We start from the raw sequence: 20,463 nt of genomic DNA, 5'->3' as shown, positions 1-20,463 counted from the left end.
ATAAGGTATAAATTTTGCTTCCAACAGGCAGGAAAACCATTAAGGTACTCAGATTTAACAGTAGAGCAAGTGGAACTCTGAAGCAGTCTTGGCCAGAAACCTCAGATGTCCAAAGCATGACCCCACCAACCAGCATGCCTCCTCCCCGCCAAAAAAAAAAAATCTGGATTGTCTGTAATTGGCTTAATCCATGCAACCCCCCCAGGCAAGGTAATAGCTACTAGGGAAGCCATTTTCTTAGACAGGTAAAAGAGGTAACAGAAGGCCACCAGCTCAGAAGGTCAGCTTATGAAGGAAGTTATCATCAGCTTCAAATTTTTGTATAGGACTTGTCCCCGTTCTGGTCAAAAAGCCCTCAGGAAATCCTTAAACACAGAAGGGTGGGAGAACAGCAGAACTGCTAGAAAGGTGTAAACCTGATACAAATGCCAAACAACCCTTTACTAAACTATCACAAAGACCTTTGCTTTTAGATCTAAAAGACATTCTCAGCTTCCTCCAAGGCAACAGACTTGTCCACACGTTGGCCAAGATCTAGTGAAGCAGTGAAGGAAGCACCAGGCTACCATTCCGCAAACCTCTGCGGGAGAAACTCCAGTATGTCCCTGTCCTGAGGTAATCAACCCCTTGGGATTTTAAGGATTGAAAATTAAAAGAGAAGAAGTCTTCCTGAGTTATCTTGCCTTCAGTGCAAAAGGGCAAAGAGAATCCCAAATCCAGGCCATATAATGAACCTTTCATTCTGAAATTTTAAGGGGAAGAAAAAACAACAAGTAAATTTCTTGACAAAAGTTAAATACTAATGCATCTTACAATGGAAACTCCACAGTGTCCCAAACCTATAACTGAAAAAAACCAAGACCACAGGCCAGACAAAGAATGCCTAATGGAATTTTTCTACCAATATACTACCAAAAAAGTGAAGGATGCATCCTCTAGGCTAACAGTCACTCAGTATCTCAGTTGTCAGCTGAAAGCATGCCAGTCTCCAGTAATATCTGATCTAAATTGACATGGAATAGTCAGGGAAGAGAGGATGGGTTTTGGCACTTCAAAGTATGGTAGCAGGACTTTCTGTATTCTGAAATGCCTTATATGGGAAGAGGCTAGTAAAACTATTAAAACAGTGCAAGAGCAACTCCATTCTAGAGCAAAAAGCTTGGAGACAGAACAGTCAACCCAACTTCACTCTGAAAGATTGTTCCATACTTCACAGCACCTATGCAATAAAAAGTCTGCAATGACATACAAAAAACAGTAGCTAGCTTTGCCAATTCTTTGTCATATTGCCATATATCTGCTTCAACACTCTTCAGCTGAGACAGCAATTCCATATGCCCTGTATTTTTCATGAATACAGTGACTAAGTCTAAGAGTTACATGTGCTGAACAGACACACTTTGTAGCTTACCTGTTAATTTCAGAACTTTCCATATCTCCTTGCATGCCTGGAGATGTTGAAGGGCCTGAGTCAAAAGCTCTGTCTATTTTACAAAATTTAAGAAGTTATTTTTGTCATAGTTTTAAAAGCAAAAGGAATATACATGTCACAACTAACAGGATCTTTATACCTAACTATAAAACAAATTAAGAAACAGCCTAATTAGTACATCATTTACACCAGTTACTGGTTTTTGGTTGGTTTTTTTTTCCCCTCTCTCTTTTTCAAAGACCTCCACATCTCAGACAAAGCCTCTTCACACTGAATGTTCCATTGGTCCAGGAAGAACTATATGGGTTCCTATGGGACATAATTTATTTTAGCTCCCAAGCATAACATAGTGCTGTTGAGACTGACAAACCACTAAATCCCACACCACAAATTGTTGTGCATTGCTCTCCACAAAAGTAAGTTTCTACAACAATCACTGTACAGCAGACTTCCGTACTTCCTTCATACCACTGTACATTTTCCTTAATCTTCTTACCACAACACCCCAAAAAAAGGATGTATGCATAAAAAACAAAAAAAATTGTGAACTTTATCACAACCATACTGGTAACTACTTTCAGCAACAGCATAATCCTAAAGATGCAGTAGTTATCTGCCTGACCATCCAACGTTTAGCAGTAGACTCCTAACATAATATATAAGGTAGACTGAAATTCCTCTAAAAGAAGGTACTGCCATGACCCTTTGCTGATATAAATCTGTTCAAATCCACTGAAGTCAACAGAACTAATTTACAGAAATCCAACATTTACAATTGTCTGGAAAGCACTAGGTGCATTGATTCTATGAACTATGAAAGGTTCCCATGCTTACATTCTCAATATCCTGTTCTGAGTGAAACAACTAAGACTTCAAAATCAAAAGAAAAAAACGCTACACTGATACATACAGAATCAGTTAACAGCGCAACACCCTACCTGTTCAGAAGGCGTTACTTCTTGTCTCCCCATTTCCAAATCAACTGCAGCTGCCATCAACAGGCATGTCTTCTGAGCAATTAGAACAGCTTTGTCAGAAGGACAAAACTGGGACAACTGACACCAAAAATAGGAAAAGGTAATGAGAATTCTGCCCATATAAAGCAATTTGCTCATGAACAGATGATTGCTGAGTCTCCTCTATGACGTTTTTAGTAATCAGTCATGAATACTATATATTCATATTGCAATTTTACTTGCACAATTACACAAGAAGATTATTTACATATAAAGTGTAAAGCAGCGTTGGAGTCCCCCCTCTACAAACACATACAAAACTGACAGTGTTGGTAGAAGTTCTGTATGGAGATTAGGACTTGAGCACTTAACATGTTTGTATTAATGATACAGTTTCCAGACATCAGAATCCATTTATTTTAGGAAGCTCTCACTGAAGTCTAAGTTTCTTATGTCATTTTAAGCAACAGAATGTAAAGTATGACAATAATGCTTACATTTTGCATTACAAGTCAATCTCCTTCTGACAAAAGTGCTCCCTCTTCAGAGCATACAAGCATGTCCCCAGAGAGATACCTGATACATGGATGTAACTTCTAACAGAACTAGACAGATGACAATATTCCTCAAAGATACTATTAGTAAGAGTATGTACCTTGAAAGACAGTAGAAAAAAATCCCTCATCTTTTCAGGGCAGCCCCCGAACTGTACAGCTAAGTTCCAAGCTAAGAAAGATGTAAAAAATGGAGACTAGAATAAAAATCTTCAACGTTATGGGTATGCCCGTCTAATTTCTCGTAATAGGCAGTTCACATTCTATAATTCAATTTTTTAACCAAAGTATCATCAACAGCTCATTTAACAACAGCAATAAATAACGTTATTAGTGATTTGTTAAAATAGCTTATTCATGCTTTCAAATTTTGTCTTAACAATTTGGATGGATACAACCAAATATCCATTCTACCACATACCCTACCCACAAGAGCATGAATTGGAAGAAGCATTTTCATATGTTATTAAACAAAACTAGTATCTGAATAAAAGGTTTAACAATATTCCCAAGACAAATTAAAAAAAGGAAAAAAAACCCACAACATTTTGAAACATTCTTCATTTTACCCCAGCAGGGTCAAGTACGTGGCAATTAAACACACAATTCTAATTAGTAAATGGATGAGCCATCTAAAGACAATCAAATGATTTATGTATGAGAATCTGACCCAATTAAATGTTTAGATTCTACAGTGACTTAGCAGATTCTAACTTTCATGTTAATTTATTCCTTAGGACAGTTTTTTGTAGTCTCTGAATTGTTTATTCTGTAAATAAGAATGCTGCCTTGGAAAGGTCATGGTCACCACAGATTCCATTCACGCTCATGTTACTTTATTTGACCTCTGCTGCTTCTCTCCCTCCTTTGCTACTCTTTATTGGAGCATGGCTACATTGTGAGGATGTGTGCAAAAGCTCATCATGGCAGATGTCTTCTGTTACTAATTTCAACTATTTTCTCTCCTGTATGCTCTGGCAGAAGCAAGAATCTGAAAAATTGCTTCAACCCGTTACCCTACATTTATATTTTTATTTATAGACAGCAGATGCACTGACTCCTTTACCAAAACAGTGTAACAAAGACTATTAAATGAGGATCCAGAGACATGCTATGGATGGTGCTTAGGACAGCTCCATGGGAGCTGCACTTCCCACTAGGAAACACTTTATCTATGATAATGTTTGCTGTTTAGATTTCATATACTGCAGTTCAACGCAAACTCCAGGACTGCTGATTTAAGGGACTAATGAAGACAGTCTATCTGGGTGGCAGAGATAAGCTCATCCTGTACCTATCACACCAGTACACTCATCTGAACTTCCTAATTCTTATTTTGCCTATATGAGAATATGCATACTCAGGATCGGCAGTAAGGGGTTTTTTTATTGCTCTTAGCAGCATTTTTGTTCAGACACTGAAGAAAACCATTATTCTTTCTATTTGCCTGATCTTAAATTTTACTTCTTGGTAGTAACAGAGTCTTGGTAGTGAAGGGCTAACTAAGAGAAAAATGGTGAACTCTGAAGAGTTGTATCATGGATACATACAACAATTCCTGTGGTGAAGGGAATAATGTATCAGCTGTCCCATCAGTCAAACAGACCTTGTGTGAGTATTTGTCTTGATAACTGACTTAAAACATGAGCCATATCAGATAGTTTCAGAAGACAGAAAATGCAGCAGGAGAACTTTAAGACCAGTTAAGGCAGCGACTGCCAAAGGCGACGAGTTTTATGAATCTACTACATCTTTAAACACTTCTTTTTTCCTTAAGGTCTGGCTAAGTGGAAGTGGAGGGAATTCAGTTTAAATTTTGAGAGTGCAACCTACCAACTTTTCTAAACCAGTGAGCTTCAAAGATCCTCATGTCCCCTGTAAATTTCTCTTCTGTGAAAGACTCAGCAAGTCTCTTGTGAGCTGCAGAAAATGTGTTGTTCAATACATAAGTAACACTTTCTGAGCAGAATAAAAACATTTCCAAGTCTAATAACTACACTACAAAACAGAGGTTTGCAAAACCCCCAAATAATTCCTGATGAAGAGTTATTCTCACAACTTAAATCTAATATGCTTGACCAGAGCATAAAAATGTTTTTAAAAAAAAACCATCAAAAGGTCCTCAAACATCATTTAGGTAAGATATATAAGGCTGCTAACAAGTACTGCCTCTTCAAAGTTTACTGACACTGAAGCCTAATGCAGAGGAGTTTTACTTAATTTCACAAAAAAATGAGGGTTTTTAAATTTAATAACAGGTTTGAGGCCTTTCTTCAAGGAACCTTTAATTAATTTAATTCTACTCTTCATTCTCTTCTCCTAGTTGCAGTAAGAATGGGTAGTGTAGAGAAAGTTCTAAAATCTCATTAACTTTCTTGTCCAAGATAGGAAGAGAGGGGTAAAAAAGATTTAGTGAAAGTAAGTATTTCTTCTGATGCAGAAAAGTCCTCTGTAGAACTCCTGTACCTTTTCCAATGCAAACAAGACAATTCTTTTTCAAAGGACAGCACAACTTAAAAGTGGGAACCAATTTTGACAAGCCTCTCCCGTCTTTCAGCAATTTGTTATTAATCCTGCAGTTTTCTAAGTCTTCCAGGACAAAAAAACCAGCATTAACTTAATTTAAAAATGCTCCCTTGTAAACAGCTCGAACAGCAGAGACCACCATTGGCATTTAATTAATGCCAGTAGAAAGTTACACTGTTAATTCAGTTTACAAAACCAAACTTCTTCATTTGTGGTAGCCCTGCTACTAAAGATACTAACTTTGTTCCTGCCAATGCAGTCAAAGTAGGAGACTGCCACTTGAGGCCACCCAGGCTGTGGCTTGTACCCAAATATCTGTTGTTTGCATGCATGGCCTTATGAAGGGTTAAAGGGAAACTGCCCCTTATCTGAGAGAAGCTCCCAAGTACAGGCTTTACTAGAAACAGTTTTTCCAATACTAGCCTGCAAGCTTTCCATAGCAAAAACCTGTAGCACTGAGATCCAACTTCACAACACTGTTGAATCTCCAGTTTTAATTTTCACTGATTTCAGTGGGAAGTTGGGAACCTAGACTGAAATAAGGAGTCTAAACATTTGGTTGGTATGGACCTAATCATATAATAAAATGTTCACAGATGGAAGAACTACAGAAAATGTAAATAAGACAAAAGCATACCCAAGGTCAAGTAAGTCAGCATTGAGTTTATATCTTCATCTCTAGAATGGAGGAAAAAATAAGGTTTAGAAAAATGTTTGATTAACTTTGCAAAGAGCAAATATTTAAAGGAAAGGTTATACAAGTAGAAAAGATGTTCCTATGTGATGTCATTAGGTCAAGTTGGGAAGTCATCTGGGTGGACTTTTTACTAACATAAAAAATAATCTCCTGAATATTCTGCAAGAAAATAAGCCCAGCAAGAAAACATTATGCCATTTGTACAACATATCCACCATAAGAAAATGGTTTTGCAAATAGACTCACCTTCTCTCTTCATTTTCTGCCATGACCTTTGACAACATAAGACGAACCAAACATCTAAATATGAGAAAAACAAACAATGAAGAAACAAGAATTTTTTTTTCCAACAGTGTACTTTGTCCTAATTTTCTAGAAAGGATCCCACTTTTCTTCCTTATGCTATCAGCCCATGGAATTCACAGAAGAATTCAAAGTGTCAAACTGAGAATAAGATTACACTATTTCCCATCCTATTGCCTTATTTTGTATATCACTTTGTTAAATCATGTAATAAGTGAATAAATGTACTTTAACAAAGGCTTTAAGCAAATATTAGAATAAATACATCTGTCTCTCAATAATTGTTTTTATAAACATGATGGAATATTTCAGTAAGAAGATACCGCTTCATCAGAGGATACAAATGAACTGGTATTTTCACCATATTGTTGCAATCTCATTATAGTCGCGGTTGGTCATCTGTTCAAATCACAATGTAATCATAAAATTCAGAGCAACTAGTACTATTTGCTTGGGAGAGACCTGGAACATCTGTAGATACTAAGAGTTCAGGCTTGAGGTAAGCACCAAAAAGACTGCTAGCTAATCTTTCATCTACTCTGTTTTCTACCTTCCTCAATATAATAAATTTTTTGAAAAAGAAACCAGAAAAATTTCTCTTTTCTTGTAAATATATTGATTTCTCACTTTAAAGCTGCAAATAATTGTCGGCAGTCTTGTAAATGTTCAGACAAATACTCCAAAGCTTTGATAGCCACAACTTGTTGTTCATTCTGAAAAGAAATTAAAACATGTTTTGTATGAACTGCACTACCTCAGTTACCACCAAAAAAACAAACCCAAAGCAACAGCATATTCCAAAAGTCTGTGCAGTCTACTAGCAGGAAAAAGAACAAAGGACTCTGCACAGAAGAGCCTCAGAGTCAAGAGAAAACCGTAAGAAGAGATCATATGATTCCATGCACAAAAAGCCTATGGCAAGAACAGGATCAGTACAGGTTGGCAAGGCTTTCATGCCTTACAGCACTATGAACGAAGCCCCAAAAGGCAACCAAAAGCCTCTTCTAATTATGCCAATGTAATCAGCCAGTTCAGACATCACTCAAGTCACCAACCAAGAGGCAAATAGGAGGGACAAGCGACTTTTCAGTCTTTCATCGTTGACTTATGTGTATTTTGTAGACAGGTTCCCCCTAGCACGTCAAAGATCAAATCCCAGAGGCAGAAAAAGACATAACATTTTGCTAAGGAGAATTTTACAGAAATACACCATGTCATTTCCAGATACCAACATTTATAACTCGGAATCCTTTATTTTTCTGAAGAAATATTAAAAACCACAATTTCTTTATATGTGAAATCAATTTCTGCTTTGCATTACACAACACATTTGAGTGAGACCTTGGTCACGGAACCATGAAATACTTAGAAATGCATGAAATACATAGAAATATTAAAAGTAGGCCAGGTTACAGAGGTTACAGCTGTCCTACTTACATCAATAAAGCAAAGTAAAGACAACATTATCTGCTCTACCTCTAAAGCAATTTGTGCAGCTAAACTCAGGAGGTTAGTGCCTGTATTTTCATCCACTCTCAGCTTGTCTTCACGTTGAGATGGCTTTTCTGCTAGCTTCCCCATTTCAATAACTGCTTCCACAGCTGAAATATACATAGCGAAAAATTAATTTTTTTTTTATAGAAGTGATTGGAAGGTGGAAAGTTCTACTGTCTTAATGAGGTTTTAGAAACAACTTTCGAAACGCTGTAATTTTTTTTTTAATATGAAAATCCAAGACAAGAAAACCTGACTATACCAGCACTTCTCCACAACAATGCATTTCTTGCTAGAGAGGTTCCAAAAGGCTTTCCAAGCTACTAATCTAAGGAAACAAGGATGCCATATAAATGAAACTATCTCACATCCTTCATTTTTTTCTGCTACATAACTGTTTGTCACTGAAGACAGAAGACTTTCTCTAACACATTGTCTGGGAGTGATTCCAAGCTCCCACATCTTGGCTTATGCTAAGGGTGCTGCTGCTTTTATGTTCACACTGTGCTTGTGGTTCCCACTCTATATTATGTGAACATTATATACTCTATATTATGCTGTCATGAAAAAGATGTATAGAGAACAATTAATTGGCACAGAGCTTATCAGAAAATAAGCTCTACATGTTACTCTGTATTCTAAGCAAGTATAGACTGTATTTCTCAATTTTCACTACTTGGGCTAAGATTCTCATTAAAATATGAAATGGCAGAACTCATTATAAAGAAGAAAGAGTCTATAGAGATATGTCATTCTGTAAGTCATCTCAGTAATTAATGTATTTTCTGGTAACTTCAGGCTCTACTTGTCCAGAGAAATTAAAAGCAGAAATAATGGTTCTGTTAAGGTTCATTTAGTTCAGTATCCTTTTTTTATATTGTATATGCATACAAAAGAATATTAGAAACAGTAAGTATACAATGATTCTCACCCTAGGATGCTACTATAGCTTCTGCCCATGAGATTAGAGACTTCCTAGCCAGAGGTTCCATCCAGACAGTAACAGATATGGCAATGGACTCCTCATCTTACATATTGTGTACAAAAAGCATCCCACTCTTGACAGTTCAAATCTACAGCCTGACAGTTTCAATGACTTTATAGACCCTTCTTCTAGCTTCCCTCTATTGTGTCTTTCTCAGGATTAACAGTCCAAATCTGCTTAGTATTTTCCAATATATTCAGCACTTCTGCTCCTTGTAATGGACCCTTTATCTTTCAAGTTCTACCTTTATCAGTATCTTTCTCCATCACTGCAATCTTATAGATGCTGAATTTAGTAAAGATGCTGTTTGGATCACACCTCTCTGCTTCTTTAACTGCCTCTTTAGCCTATTCACAGAAGAGATTAAAGGAAATCAGTACAATGACATCTTGAAATCAGTAATATAATTTGCAATAGAAGAGAGCTAAAAAGATACACAAAATGTTACTGGTTATATTGTTGATATTTAGATAATTACTCAAGAAGTTTGGTTTGGCAACATCTTCCCTGGAAAGAAAAGTAAAGTGACAAGAGCAGAAGATGGCACCAAAGGCTGACAATGACCAGACTGAGGAAAAAGCCAATTCCTCAAAATTAGAGCTACAGAATCAGAAAGCAAGATAAGCCCTGAGAATGCTGAAAAATTAAACTCCCTTCTGTCACTTTGAACTGTGAAGTTTAACACCCCCAAACCAGAAGGCCTAGATAGGTAAAGCAGGTGCACTTCTTTGCAGAGGTGAGGGCTAACACACTGTTGTGGGAAGTTCTAGTGAGACACATCAAATGTTTTTCCTGCCAGGGCTCATCTGTCTTGAAGAGAGGAGAACCTCTACTGTGAGGAGAAACCTGATATACTGAGGCATGGTCACCCAACTTGTGAACTGTTTCCCCCATTAGAATGATAGGTGATACAGGAGGCTCCCATAGCAGCTAAGATGATGAACAACATCTCTCTGCCAGATGATGCAAGATAGGCAAAGACAGTTCCCTCTCTCAAAGCAAAAGAGGCACAGTAACAAAGATGTAATTTAAGTCTCAATGACATAGCTACAAAAATAAAAACAATGCAAATAGATAAACAAATATGTATACATATATATTATATATACCTTGTCAACTTGTTTCAGATGAAGATAGCAAGAAGCCATGTTCCTCTGCAGCTTAGCCAAGTTCTGATCTATCTGCCCAGGTGTGTAGAAGCTGACAGAATAATTGTACCAGTGAAGAGCTTCAGAATAGCTTTTTGCCTAGGAAATTAAAAAAAAAAATAAAATAAAATAAACACACACACCCTTACTTGGGTGATTAAACTGCCTATGTTTTCCCAAATTTAAAAAAAGTCATAGGAAATTAAAGATTTAGATAAGCAAGTATATCCTAGTGTAACCTTTCCCGCAGAAGAGCAATCATTGGTCCCACAATGCAGGTGATACTCATTAGGAGAGCTGACGCTTTACCTATTCCTACTCTTCCCTTATTCTTACGGCCATTAACAAAGACAGGACACTAGACGAGATGGGTCATTCGTCTGACCCAGAAAGGACATTCTTATGACTAAATACAAAACAGAAATATTATTTCAAAAAACCTCTCTCTTCATGATACAAAGCAACTGAAACTAAGAGAAAAAGACAAAAGTGTTTATCCCATTTAGACTGTGAACCTTGATGATACTCTGCTGAAGATGGTACTCCCAACTATAGTTCCAATTTGGACAGAGAATTTATTTCAAAATGAGAAGGAAGCTGTGTCATCAGCAAAATTCCTTCTTGACTACACAGATGAGAGGTAATAAAATGGCACGTTTTTCTTCATATATTCAAGAAATGAGCGTATGACAGAAACACTAGAGTAGAACATGAGCTCATCTTCCCCAAATACTGAAAGAATAAGAAGGTATCTGGTTTTGAGTAATAGAACATATATATACTCACAGTACGAATGTATATGAACTAAGATACAAAGTAAGCATCCAAAGCTACTTTATATAGGCTAAAAAGAAAATCAATGTACAAATGATAACACTTCATGCTCCTTAAAGCAACAACTGACTATCAGAGGGTAGGAATTGTAAAATAAACAGCTAAACGTAAAAAATATTTTCAGTTTTTTGTACCCTTCCCAGGACAGAACCAGAATGATGGGCTGTTGTGCTAGTTTTGGCTGGGATGGAGTTAATTTTCTTCACAGTAGCAAGTATGGGGCTATGTTTTGGATTTGTGCTGGAAACAGCGTTGGTAACACAGGAATGTTTTAGTTACTGCTGAGCAGTGCTGACACAGAGTCAAGGTCTTTTCTGCTCCTCACCCCACCCCACCAGCAAGCAGGCTGGGGGTGCACAAGAAGTTGGGAGGGGACACAGCTGGCACAGCTGACCCCAACTGCCCAAAGGGATATCCCACACCATATGACGTCAGGCTCAGCATATAAAGCTGGGGGAAGAAGAAGGAAGGGGGGGACGTTCGGAGTGATGGCATTTGTCTTCCCAAGTAACCATTATGCGTGATGGAGCCCTGCTTTCCTGAAGACAGCTGAACACCTGCCTGCCGATGGGAAGTAGTGAATGAATTCCTTGTTTTCCTTTGCTTGCATGTGCGGCTTTTGCTTTACTTATTAAACTGTCTTTATCTCAACCCACGAGTTTTCTCACTTTTACTCTTCTGATTCTCTCCCCCATCCCACCAGCAGGGAGTGAGTGAGCGGCAGGGTGGTGCTTAGTTGACGGCTGGGGTTAAACCACAACAGCTGCACAGGTTCCTTGGCTGATCAATTATGGCCATAACTGTTCCCATGTACAAACCTTGAGATGAGGCTACCTGAAACTTGATGTTGTAATGGAAAACAGCACCCAGCTGGATGAAAATAAAACTAGTGCCAACTGGAACAGGGATCTTAGTAACAGACTGCACTCTAACCAAAAGTAGACATACCAAAGATGTCAGAAAAAGCAGATATCCATTTTCACTGATACAAATAACAACACTACTGTTTGGTCCCAAACCTCATAATGTTTAGCAGCTCTGTCCCACAAGATGATGTGCAACCGGTTCAAGGCTTCAGGCAACAGCTGTTTCCCTGTATAATGACCTGAAAAGATACTGCAAATCATCACTTTACAAGAACTTTAAGAAGCACACTGAGAAGCACCTAAGAACTATCTGAGAAAGATTGTCCCATAGCCTACAACAAAGAACACTGACACAGCAATAGTTTCAGCCAGGACCCAGTGTTTCATACCCTGCTTCTGAAAACAAAACAAAAAAACAAACCACCAAACAAAAAACAAACAAACAAACCCCCCAAAAAACAGTGGGTAAGAGAGTAAGTATTTTCATGCTTGAACAATGTAAATATGGCTCTTGCACCTAGCTCGATGCTACGTAAAATACGGTCTGATTTCCAGCAGATCTGACAGTCAAAAAATACTATAGTGCTATAGGTGCAACAGGCCTGAAAAAGAAACTGTTATTCAGCTGCTCAAACAAGGATATGCAACCTGTTTTAATACTGACAAACAAAAACGCATTGGGCTGGATGGACAAAGTATTAATATTACACAGAACTTCTGATAAATGTTTCTAATCCCACCTGTATCAGTCACACACAGTCTACACTAAGAAGAAGGAATTTTTCTAGCAAGTGAATTTAACCCTGAGCTTTATCATGACTATCATTCATTATGGAAGTTGAGAGTTGCCATGCAAAAGAAACATAAGGGAAAACAGACACAAATAGAAAGAAAGATGAGAATAAGCAAAAAACTGAAAATCAGAATTCAAGACTTTAGCCAATTAAATCCAGCTTTCAGTAAACAGCAGCAAAAGATGGATACAGACCTATAATAATTTCTTCAACCTTTTGCTTAGCAAGTAGCTCCCTCTTATTATGCAACAGGAACTCAATGTGGAGCAGGGTAATTTTTCCAAGGTCAGGTGAAGACTCAAAGCGTTCAGGAACAGATTTCAGAAAATCAAAACCAACTGATTCCCTATTCACACAGATGCATTTTTAAGAGGCTGCACAAGAAGAGCTGTTAATTTTCCATTCTAAAGAGTAACATATTCACACCGTACAGCATGTTTCTCATTAACACTACTGGTACACAAGCACACTGACAGAGTGAGTCAAGGTATGAATTTACTGCAGTTCATCTATTCAGTAGTAACTTCCTATTAGCACATGCTTGTTCCACAGTATTCACAAGAGAGTTTACTCCTCACAATGAAAGAGTAAGAATTTACTGCAAGACAGAAGCATATACATAGGTAACCATGATGGAGCGTTCAACGGTGTGAAATTTCATGCCTCAATTTATTTTGCGGTAACTTGTTTATCACTGGTTTTCACAAGAATGATTCTAGGACTCCAAACTCTTTCATTCTGAGGGTTGGTTAGTTAATATGGAAGAAAGATTTCAGTCAGATAATTCTAGACTCATATATATATTATTCCAGATACATTATTCCAGATATATATTAAAACTACATAGGGAGAATCTTAATCATTCCAAAGTAAGGCTACAGAATTGCAGACTGCCTCTCAACATTATTTCCCATGCTGTTCTGCTGCTGCCATAATCTGTATCACCTTGCTATAGAAAAGACAGGCTCCCTTTCAAAACCGTTTACCTACCTCTGTGAGTTTTTATTTAAAATAAAGCATCATTGCATAATAGATGTTCTTTGCTTATAAAAGAACAACTACAAAGCCCAAATATTGTGTTCACCCCACTTAGTGATGCTTTCATACCTTCCATGCTCCAGCAGCAGTTTGGCAGTATTCAAACAAAAGTCTAAAGACATCTCATGGTGCAGGAATTCTGCAACAGCTAGACAGAACACAAAGCAGTTGAGATTATTTAATCAACTTAGACACTTAACTGCTCAATTTACCATTTACCTTTACAGCTTCTTTGGGAAGAAAAAAAAAAAAACCCAACCAACACCCCCCACCCCCACCCCCCCCACCCCGATATAATAGTTCTAAAACAAAAGGAAGAATAAAACATGTGTATTGTGCTTTGATTTTTCTTGTGCTGTACAATTAACGTAGTACTACAGAAAGGTGACAGACTGACAGCCCTGGAATTCTAGCCCTCTGTCTCTTTAAACAGGAACAGCATAGGCATTAGTAGCACAAACTTTTGCCTCAAGCTGCTTTCCATCAAAATGTCTCATCCTTGTCCAGCAGGAACCACTTAAGACTGAGGTCAGTGCTCAGGCTGTGTGGTGATATCACATTGCAATGGGAACTACTTAAGCCTAATGCCTTTAGCATCAGCTGTTGAACTGACTGGTGCTGATAAGTAGGTATCAGTTTTAGACCACTCAGATAAAGTTTAAAAATTGCTGGACTGTGCTGGATGGTTAATAACAAGATTTATACATTTGTAGCTTGGATGAGATCAGAGAAGGAACACATAGGGACGTGACTGTAACAGTTGTTAAAGGAAGCATTTCTAAGGCACCTGTGTACAAGTGCACAATACAAGATTTTAGTCAAATGCCTAAAACTTAGCAGGAACCTTCACTCACAAGAAAGCAAAGTTGCAGTGCATGGACACAACACTGCAAGCCATACAAGAAAAGACAGACATCTACTCATTAATAAACTTGCTTGAAAAACTGACTGGAGTCTTAAAGCTCCTAAATATAAGCAGAGTGTGTTCTCATAGGCAACACTATGGCTTCACAATTCAAACTGCAGAACAGAAGCCAACTATTGCAATGGTAAGTTTTGATAATTGTCCACTTGAAAGCTGGCTAAATTCCCCAGGAGCAATCTGAAGTGGAGTTTCCATTCCTGCTAGTCTGGCAGCATTCAAACCATTCAGCTCTCCACAAGAAATTCCTCATCTCATCCTACATTTATTTCTCAGAGCATTCATTACGCATCTGATGCTTTCCAACTATGACGAGTACAAAGCCTCTCTTCCTTAAGGTTTCATTATTTATGGAAATAAATTTCTCCTGATACATTACCCTTTCTATATTAAAGTCCCCCCGAAAACTTTCTTCTCCTCTCATGCCAACAGAAAAATGACAAGTTTGAGGAATAAGGAGAAAAGAGTTTATATGCCCTAGATAAACTAAATAAACTCTGATAACACAGGTTTATAACCACACACTGATCAGCACTTGATGTCTCTTGGCCAAAATCTGCAAAATCACACACAGAGAATAGCAATGTTTCACAAGCCTTTCTTCTATGCTGACTGCATAAGAGACAATCCACTTTCACCCTTTTTGAGTAACCCTAGGCATATGTCTAAAATAAACTATACCTTTACATTGCTATATTTTCACTGTCTTCATTCTAACAGGCTTCAGAGTCTTCCCCCTTCCCTATTTCCAGCAAGTCTATTTAAATTCTCAACAAAAATAAAATCATGCTTAATTCAAACTTACATTAGCACCTGGATAACTCCTCTGTGAACACTGACTACTATGTCTCACACTCAAAAACCAGAACGACATTTAGCTAATGAAGATTCCTCTAAAACACACAAGAAAGGGATTTATTTTCTTTTCTATCTACAACTCAGGCCGTCTTCTTGGATATGGAATAGTATGACCTTACTATGAAACCTACACAGAGCTGTGATACCTGAGTTGATATCTTCATCTGATGCTCCACTTTTAAGAAGAATTTTAACTTTCAAAAAAAACCCTGCTGGATGCAAATTCTCCTGCACAATGAAAAACAATACATTACTTGGACAGCTGTTTGCAGAATACAGATGCCGTGAGAGGCCGGCACATTCATAACACAGACAAATAGCAGGAAATCACATACACTCCACTGTATTCTTCAGTTCCGTTTTAATGACTGAAGCAATAGGTAGGCAACTGGTAATATTTTCTTCTTAAATGCAGTGTGCATCTATTATTTATTCTTATACTGCCAAAAGACCGTAAGGACAATGAAAGCAAGAGATACGTGATTCTCATTTTACTGTGTCCCATTTCTGATACTTTTAAATAGAAGCTGAACAATACTGAATGATAGAAACATTTCCTGCTTTTCTATGTGTGAATTGGCTGGGTTACTCTAGAATTAATATGAGCAGAGTTCAAAGTAGCTTATAATAATACGAAATTTAGGAGAGAACAACAATGGGAGCAAATGGAAATAATGAAGACTGTATACTACAGCTCTCACTAAAACACTGCACATTTCAGACTCTAGAATAAAAATTTTCTTCTAGTTTTCCATACCCTCATACAATATCAAAACAGACATTATCAAAAATGACGAAAAAAACACTTTCCACCTCAAAAGGTTTTGCGAAAGTAAATACAATAAAAACTGCAAGGGCTTAGATACTGTAGTAGCATGTTATTTGAATGATTAAAATACACTGCCTTTTATCCTGATCTCACGAGCATGTGCATCATCATCTGTCTGAAAGTTTGAACAGCATATAGAAAACTGAATTTGAGCTTTCATTTAAAACAGGATTTTATACTTAAAACTTGTTTTGTATGAAACAGATAATGGAAATTTAAAAATGGTCAACCAAAGACAAATATAACTTTTTCAAATTTAAGTTACTCTAACCCAAAAAGATAGAAGCATAAAATTAATTCAAGTCTTTATATGGGAAACTGAATCTGTACAAGAGCAAAAGATCTCACTGTAGTGACTGCTTAGAGATATACGAACTTTCTTCAGGGTAGCTGGTACGTTTATACAGCTCATTTTTCAGGTTCCAGAAGAAATACAGTCATGTTAGTAAAGTGCAATAGCTAAATTAATTGTTTGAAATTAAAACTGATGTAGCATGGCTACAAAGCTTTCAAAATTGAACTCTGGCGCCTGCTCAAATATTTGTACAGATAATGAGATGGGGACTCAAAACATAGTATGGACATATCCATTATAACCCAAAGCAAGACAAAAGGTCTGGTGCATAAAAAGCCAGCTGCTGTAACTCTCAGGTGGACCACACTGTAGTTTATTCTGTTTGTACAGTTTTCATGAACACGTGCCAGAGAAATTTTAGTCATATTATCAAAGGACCATACTATTAATAGATATGAGGCAGCAAGACAGCTCTACATCTACACACGAAGAAGTATTATAAATATATAATATACTATATATACTATATTATACACTATATATACTATAAAAAAGCTGGGAACACCAAAACATACTTATGAGTATGAAAACCAAAACAAAGCAAACACACCTCCGTCTGATGTCAAGGATAACATACCAGTGATTAATGTGGTCCATATTATGATGTTACTAAATGCTTGAGTTTCAACTATTGCACACCATAAATACAGTAACACATTACTACCTGATTTGCCAAGCTTATAGCTTTCAATGCCTTGTCAAGGTACAGATTGCAATCCCACTCGAAATAGGTTGTAGCTAACAATCGCAGCACTTTAGCCTGGAAAGAAAAACAAACTGGAAGTTTAAATGCCATCTGAAGAGCAGGAAAAAATAGCCACATGTGAACATACATATGAATACAAAAGACTTAAAATTTAAGGTCATGAAAAATAAAAGCTCTTTGAGTCAAAAGAATGCCTGCCTGGTATCAGACATATAAAGTGATTGCTTAGTTCTGAAGCGTATCCAGTCCTCAGCACTGCAATTCACACAGGACATGAATCAACTAGAGTTCAGAGGAAAACAGAAGGGTAGCAAGGAAAATCAGAGAACTGGAAAAAACAGAATGAAAAAAGAAATTGAAGGAATAGGCGGTACAAACTTCACTGAGAGAAAAAAAAAACAACACAAAGACATACATTATAATGGCCTTCAAATATATAAATGATTTATAGGAAGAGGAAGAGATTAAAATCTTTTCCATATCCACTGTTGGTAGTAAAAGGAGTAATAGGCTTATGAATGAGACAGACGAACATGCATCAGAAATGACATAGATGTAACTGATGATGCCTTGAAAGAAGAGGAGGAAAGGAAGAAGAGATGACCTTTCAGGGTCTACTTCAGCCTTACTTTCTACAATTTAATTTCCGTGAAACAGTAGATTGAAATGTGATTTAAGGGCACCCATCAGTGACTGAACTCTCAGACTGACACTCATAGCAACTGAACTTGCAAGTTTGCCAAACTTCATAGCAGACAGTACTAAAGAGGAGGCCAAAGAATCACTGGTCAGGTTTGGCACAGCAGAGGCAGAAGATACAGTGGAGTCAGGTTAACAAAATCCTCCTATTTGTAAACAGCAAATTCTCCGTTTCTTACCTGCATTTCTTTGCCAACAGAATATTTCATGTCCATCTTCCCAATGTCATAACTCTGGCTATAAAGGATAAGTGATAGTTAGAATTAAATGTGATGACAGAGATAAATTCAGCCAGTCTTCTGATATGTGCAACATTCCCATCCTTTTCCACTTCTTAACCAGCTGGAAACCATATATTATCACACAAACTTATCTCAGTACTCACTCTTACTAGAGAACAGAAAATTTTGGTTTCTTTCTAAATCCTCACATTAAAAATTGTACTCTGTCACTTTCTTCAACCTGTTGCACCACCTTCTGTAACATCTTCTATTCAAACATTTCAGTAGGCTTTATCAGTTTTAACCATAGGGGTTTTGAAGAAGCAAGTGTTCTCATTCTCACCTGACATATAATATAGTCATACACAAAAGTTATACATGACCTGGTCTCAAGATCACAGCAAATCAATAGCAGAGACAGAAACAGAACCTGGGAGTCATGATTCCCCATTCTTTTTCTAAAAGTTAAATGACAGCACAAAGGACCACCCAGGAGAAAACGCAGTGACAATTCCACCAAACCAGAGCTGATTGCAAACGCTGTGAATTAAGAACTGTTAGAAAGAAAAACATAACTGGACATTTGTTTCCTAATCTAATATATTCTCAGTACAGGGAAATCTTAACCCACTAGATGGAGCTACATCTCTTTCTCCAGATAATTATTTGCACTTTGCAAAGGCTTATTTCCTCCTCAAGTTTTGTCATCAGGACTTGGTATTTAATCTTTCACAAGAATAAAATATAAAATAATCTCCAAAGCACCAGCTGTAATTAATTCTAAGCATTTCTACAAATCCTCTTTGACAACATATGTGACCATAACTATTTTGAATTTGATATTTTGCCATTCATTTTCTTCTGACTATTTAAAAGAAAAAGAACAAGAAGAAATAAAAACAAGTTTTCTGAGCTGAAGCTGTGACGTTGGCATGAGGATACTCTTCCCAATAGCCTACATTTTTTCTTCCTTAGTACCACCACATTACTTATTTGGATCCTATCCAAACCATCTGTAACTATTCCTTTTTCACCTTGATGCTTGTGTCTTTCAGCAGTCAAGGACTTGCTCTCAATGAAACACCTCCTTTATGAGAAATTCAAATACTGTTTAAAACAAACCCATTCAAAACCGGTCAGAAGAATTTGTCTACTCTTTTCCAAAGTTTTCAAATCCCTTCACTATCATTTATGAATGGCACAAGCACTGGGAACAGCGTCTTCATAAAAATAATCTCTTCGGAAGATGTGTTAGGGAGAGAATTGACGAGAACCATGGAAAGAAGACTTTCATTCTAATGACATGAAAATCGATGTGGAAAGCAGACATAAACGTTAGGCAACAGAGTAAGACAGTCACTAAGTATCTGCTTATATTAGTTAATTTAGTTCAGCTAAAATCTTGTATTCTCACAATTTTAATTAAACCTCTACTTTCCCTTGCTCCCCCCTCTCCTTCACACATATTTTTACATCTCAAAAGCAGGATTTTATTTTGTTTGCCTTTGCACATTACCTGAGCCAGAAGGAGCTCTGTTCATACCTCTTCCATTCATAGGTTTCCACTCCAAAATTGTAACAGAGGATTGACAGGTAACAGGTCTGCAATAAAAGACTCCTGCTTCTATAATGTTCTTGTAGAAACATCATTAGATCTATGGCACTCCAGTCTCAGGTTCTTTAAAATGCATTTTACTTTAAAGATATATCCACTGTTATCACTTCTGACCTTATACAAGGGGATATTGAACATGACTAAAATGGAATCATTAATTGTGTGGGCAAGTGAAGCATCATTAACCAGTCCAGGACATGAAAAACAGCAGGATTCTTGAAACAGATGAGGTAGAATAGTTCCTCAAGAAATCACACTGAAAGCACTAGAACTGTGTAAAGTAAACAATAAAAATTAAAACTTGAGAGGATACAGAATATTACAGCTTCACTCTTAAAAATGACAGAAAAGTTTTACATAGTTAAGTGAAGAGGACTCTACCTCTTCCATGGTAGGCTTCTTCCCAGCATGTCTCTTTGGGGTTAAAAAAGGATCATCCACATTATAAGTTTTAGGAGAAAACTGTTTTTGAATGCTTGGTTATTCAGAGCACTCTTGCTTTCTGTTTTATCAGTCAGCCCTGACAATGTCTGTTAGTAACAACCTGTCTTTCCTTTGAAATGATTTGCAGCTGTCATGTTGTCCAAAGAAGAGACAGAAAAGTCATTTTATATGCTAACAGGCTGCCAAT

The 20,463-nt window shown here is 37.1% G+C and overlaps 1 protein-coding gene across 1 annotated transcript in view; it reads right to left on the bottom strand.

Moving 5' to 3' along the window:
• Positions 1 to 20,463, bottom strand: part of TEX11 (testis expressed 11) — a 33,479-nt gene that overhangs the window by 4,987 nt on the left and 8,029 nt on the right. The window contains exons 9-25 of the mRNA XM_076346850.1: positions 19,734 to 19,819; positions 18,176 to 18,233; positions 17,256 to 17,351; positions 15,554 to 15,635; positions 13,697 to 13,775; positions 12,784 to 12,935; positions 11,949 to 12,034; positions 10,057 to 10,194; positions 9,192 to 9,294; positions 7,945 to 8,069; positions 7,096 to 7,181; positions 6,412 to 6,465; positions 6,106 to 6,146; positions 4,776 to 4,862; positions 3,044 to 3,114; positions 2,371 to 2,487; positions 1,412 to 1,484 (exon numbers count right to left, since the gene is read on the bottom strand). Of these exons, the coding sequence (XP_076202965.1) occupies positions 1,412 to 1,484; positions 2,371 to 2,487; positions 3,044 to 3,114; positions 4,776 to 4,862; positions 6,106 to 6,146; positions 6,412 to 6,465; positions 7,096 to 7,181; positions 7,945 to 8,069; positions 9,192 to 9,294; positions 10,057 to 10,194; positions 11,949 to 12,034; positions 12,784 to 12,935; positions 13,697 to 13,775; positions 15,554 to 15,635; positions 17,256 to 17,351; positions 18,176 to 18,233; positions 19,734 to 19,819 (1,534 nt within the window). The remainder of the gene's footprint in view (positions 1 to 1,411; positions 1,485 to 2,370; positions 2,488 to 3,043; positions 3,115 to 4,775; positions 4,863 to 6,105; positions 6,147 to 6,411; positions 6,466 to 7,095; positions 7,182 to 7,944; positions 8,070 to 9,191; positions 9,295 to 10,056; positions 10,195 to 11,948; positions 12,035 to 12,783; positions 12,936 to 13,696; positions 13,776 to 15,553; positions 15,636 to 17,255; positions 17,352 to 18,175; positions 18,234 to 19,733; positions 19,820 to 20,463) is intronic.

The sequence above is a fragment of the Aptenodytes patagonicus genome, chromosome 9, assembly GCF_965638725.1.
Source record: "Aptenodytes patagonicus chromosome 9, bAptPat1.pri.cur, whole genome shotgun sequence".
Taxonomy (NCBI): Eukaryota; Metazoa; Chordata; class Aves; order Sphenisciformes; family Spheniscidae; genus Aptenodytes; species Aptenodytes patagonicus.
This window is presented reverse-complemented; position numbering and strand designations above follow the sequence as displayed.